Source organism: Bison bison, unplaced genomic scaffold, assembly GCF_000754665.1.
Source record: "Bison bison bison isolate TAMUID 2011002044 unplaced genomic scaffold, Bison_UMD1.0 scf7180017864280, whole genome shotgun sequence".
Classification (NCBI taxonomy): domain Eukaryota; kingdom Metazoa; phylum Chordata; class Mammalia; order Artiodactyla; family Bovidae; genus Bison; species Bison bison.
In genome coordinates, this window is record NW_011494852.1 from 7,909,889 (window position 1) to 7,911,943 (window position 2,055).

Consider the following 2,055-nt stretch of genomic DNA (forward strand, 5'->3'; position numbering starts at 1 on the left):
CGGGACTAGAATTCTTTAAGGAGAAAAAGTCTGCAATTCTGGGAATGGGCTCTCAGCTTTTAAAAATTCAGTCAGGGAAGTGGGTGTGGTACCCTCTGGAGGTGGGGGGGGTGGAGTGAAGAGGGGTGCAAATAGGGGAGCAGAGCCGGGGGAGCCCTCTGGAAGGGAAGCAGAGTCTGTGAATTAGGGGCCCAGCCATGGTCCTGTGAGAGGCAGAGGCTACAACTTTCCTAGGAACAAGCTATTGTTTGTCAAGCCTGGAACCCCTGAAACACAGGGCCTTGAGAAGGGGCCAATCCTGTGGGAGGGTGTAGAGTCCGGGTACCGTCCGGGGGTCGGGACCTGGAGCTTGGTGCAGCATTAGAATTAGCCCCCGGAATCCTGAGTCTCTCGCGTAAGAACTGGGCACCCGTGGGTTCTTCCGGAATCTACCCCCGTCGGGGAGCAAATTCTGATGGATTTCTCCCAGTACTGTGAGCCGAGAGATGAGGTCTTCCAGCGGGAGTCTAATTTAGGGGAACCGGGCTTCCTAGGTGGCTCAGCGGTAAAGAATCTGCCTGCAAACCAGGAGATGCAGGAGACGCAGGTTCTATCCCTGGGTAGGGAAGATCCCCTGGAGGAGGGCATGGCAACCCACTCCAGCATTGTTGCCTGGAGAATCTCATGGACAGAGGAGCCGGGCGGGCTACAGTCCATAGAGTCTCACAGAGTCGGACACGACTGAAGCGACTCAGCAAGCTTTCACGCCTACCACCTACGCATCGACTAAGAGGAGCCCCAGCAGCTCCACACTTGGGGCCTCTCCTTTAAGACAGGATTCACTGAGCCAGTACCCTTCTAGGCACTGAAAATTCCGGGCCCCAGCGCCCCCCGCCCGGCACCTGTCCACGTAGCCCCTCCCCTGTCGTCTCCTGATTGGCCGTGTAGGCAGCGCCCCCTGGTGGCACCGGGCTCTGATTGGCGGGAAGTTCGCAGCCCGCGACTGGGATTGTGGAGAAAATGAGTAGGCCTCCGGCGGGGGCGGGAGGCGGGGCAGCGCCGAGCCGGACCCGCTGGACAGACGGGCCGCCTGGAGCGCGACTCCACGCCGGACACGATGCGGCTGCCTGGCCCCAGCGGCCGCCGCCCCCTCCTGCTGGTGCTGCTGCTGCCGCTCCTTGCAGCCGCCGCCACTGCCGCCTCCGCCGCCGGCCCCAGCACCAGCCAGGCCGTCGAGGTCGTGGCGATCCCGGGCCGTCCGGCCGGGTAAGCCCCGCTGCGGCCCCTTCGTCCTTGTGCCCCCTCTACCCAATAAGTCTGGCGGTCCAGGAATTTCGGATTTAGGGGAACATGAACCCACTGCTTCGTGATAGGGATAAAGAACCAGAGCTCTTGGATTTATTAGGGCCCTCTGTTTTGTAGGGGTTAGAATCCGAGGTGTATTGAGGTTCTGGGCGGAGGGACTCCCCGCCGGTGCGGTAGAGACAGATGTGGCTCCAGAGAATTCTAGAGTCTCTTTGGAGCAGGGTCCCAGTTTATATAGGGATGGGGCTTTGGGTTCTCCTAGGATGATAGATGGGTGGGGCCGAGCTGAGACGGGGTCCCCCAGGTTTCTGGGATGCTTAAGGAGGAAGAGTATGGGAGGTTATCAAGGCGCTTTAAGGAGGAGTTGAGACGTCCTGGTTTTCTGGGGTTTGGGAATGCTTGAATTAATTAATAGAGACCTTTCCCTATAAGACTTGGAGTTTGGTGTTGATGGCGGAGGGGCTTGTGGGAAATTGTGCGGAGGTGGGGTGGGGGCTGCTCAGATTTCACGAGGGTTAAGGATGCTTTAGTTTTCTAGAATTAGAGGATTCTGGGGTTGAATGAGGTATCAGTGATTTCGCGGCAAGAAATCCAGAATTTCGTATAGATTTGGGAGTTATAGCCACTCTTCCTGTCTACGGGTGACGAGATCGGAGGAAACAGTCTGCCCAGTACCCCCACCCCCCGCCCTGCGGCCCAGCGCTCCGTTACAAAGGCCCCGGGCTCCGCTCCCGCCTCGGTCTCTGCGAATGCGTTTAGTAACCCGAGCCG

The 2,055-nt window shown here is 58.8% G+C and overlaps 1 protein-coding gene across 1 annotated transcript in view; it reads left to right on the plus strand.

Moving 5' to 3' along the window:
• Positions 1–1,096: 1,096 nt before the first annotated feature.
• LTBP4 (latent transforming growth factor beta binding protein 4) overlaps positions 1,097–2,055 on the plus strand; it is a 27,411-nt gene continuing 26,452 nt past the window's right edge. The window contains exon 1 of the mRNA XM_010849332.1: positions 1,097–1,245. Within this exon, the coding sequence (XP_010847634.1) occupies positions 1,097–1,245 (149 nt within the window). The remainder of the gene's footprint in view (positions 1,246–2,055) is intronic.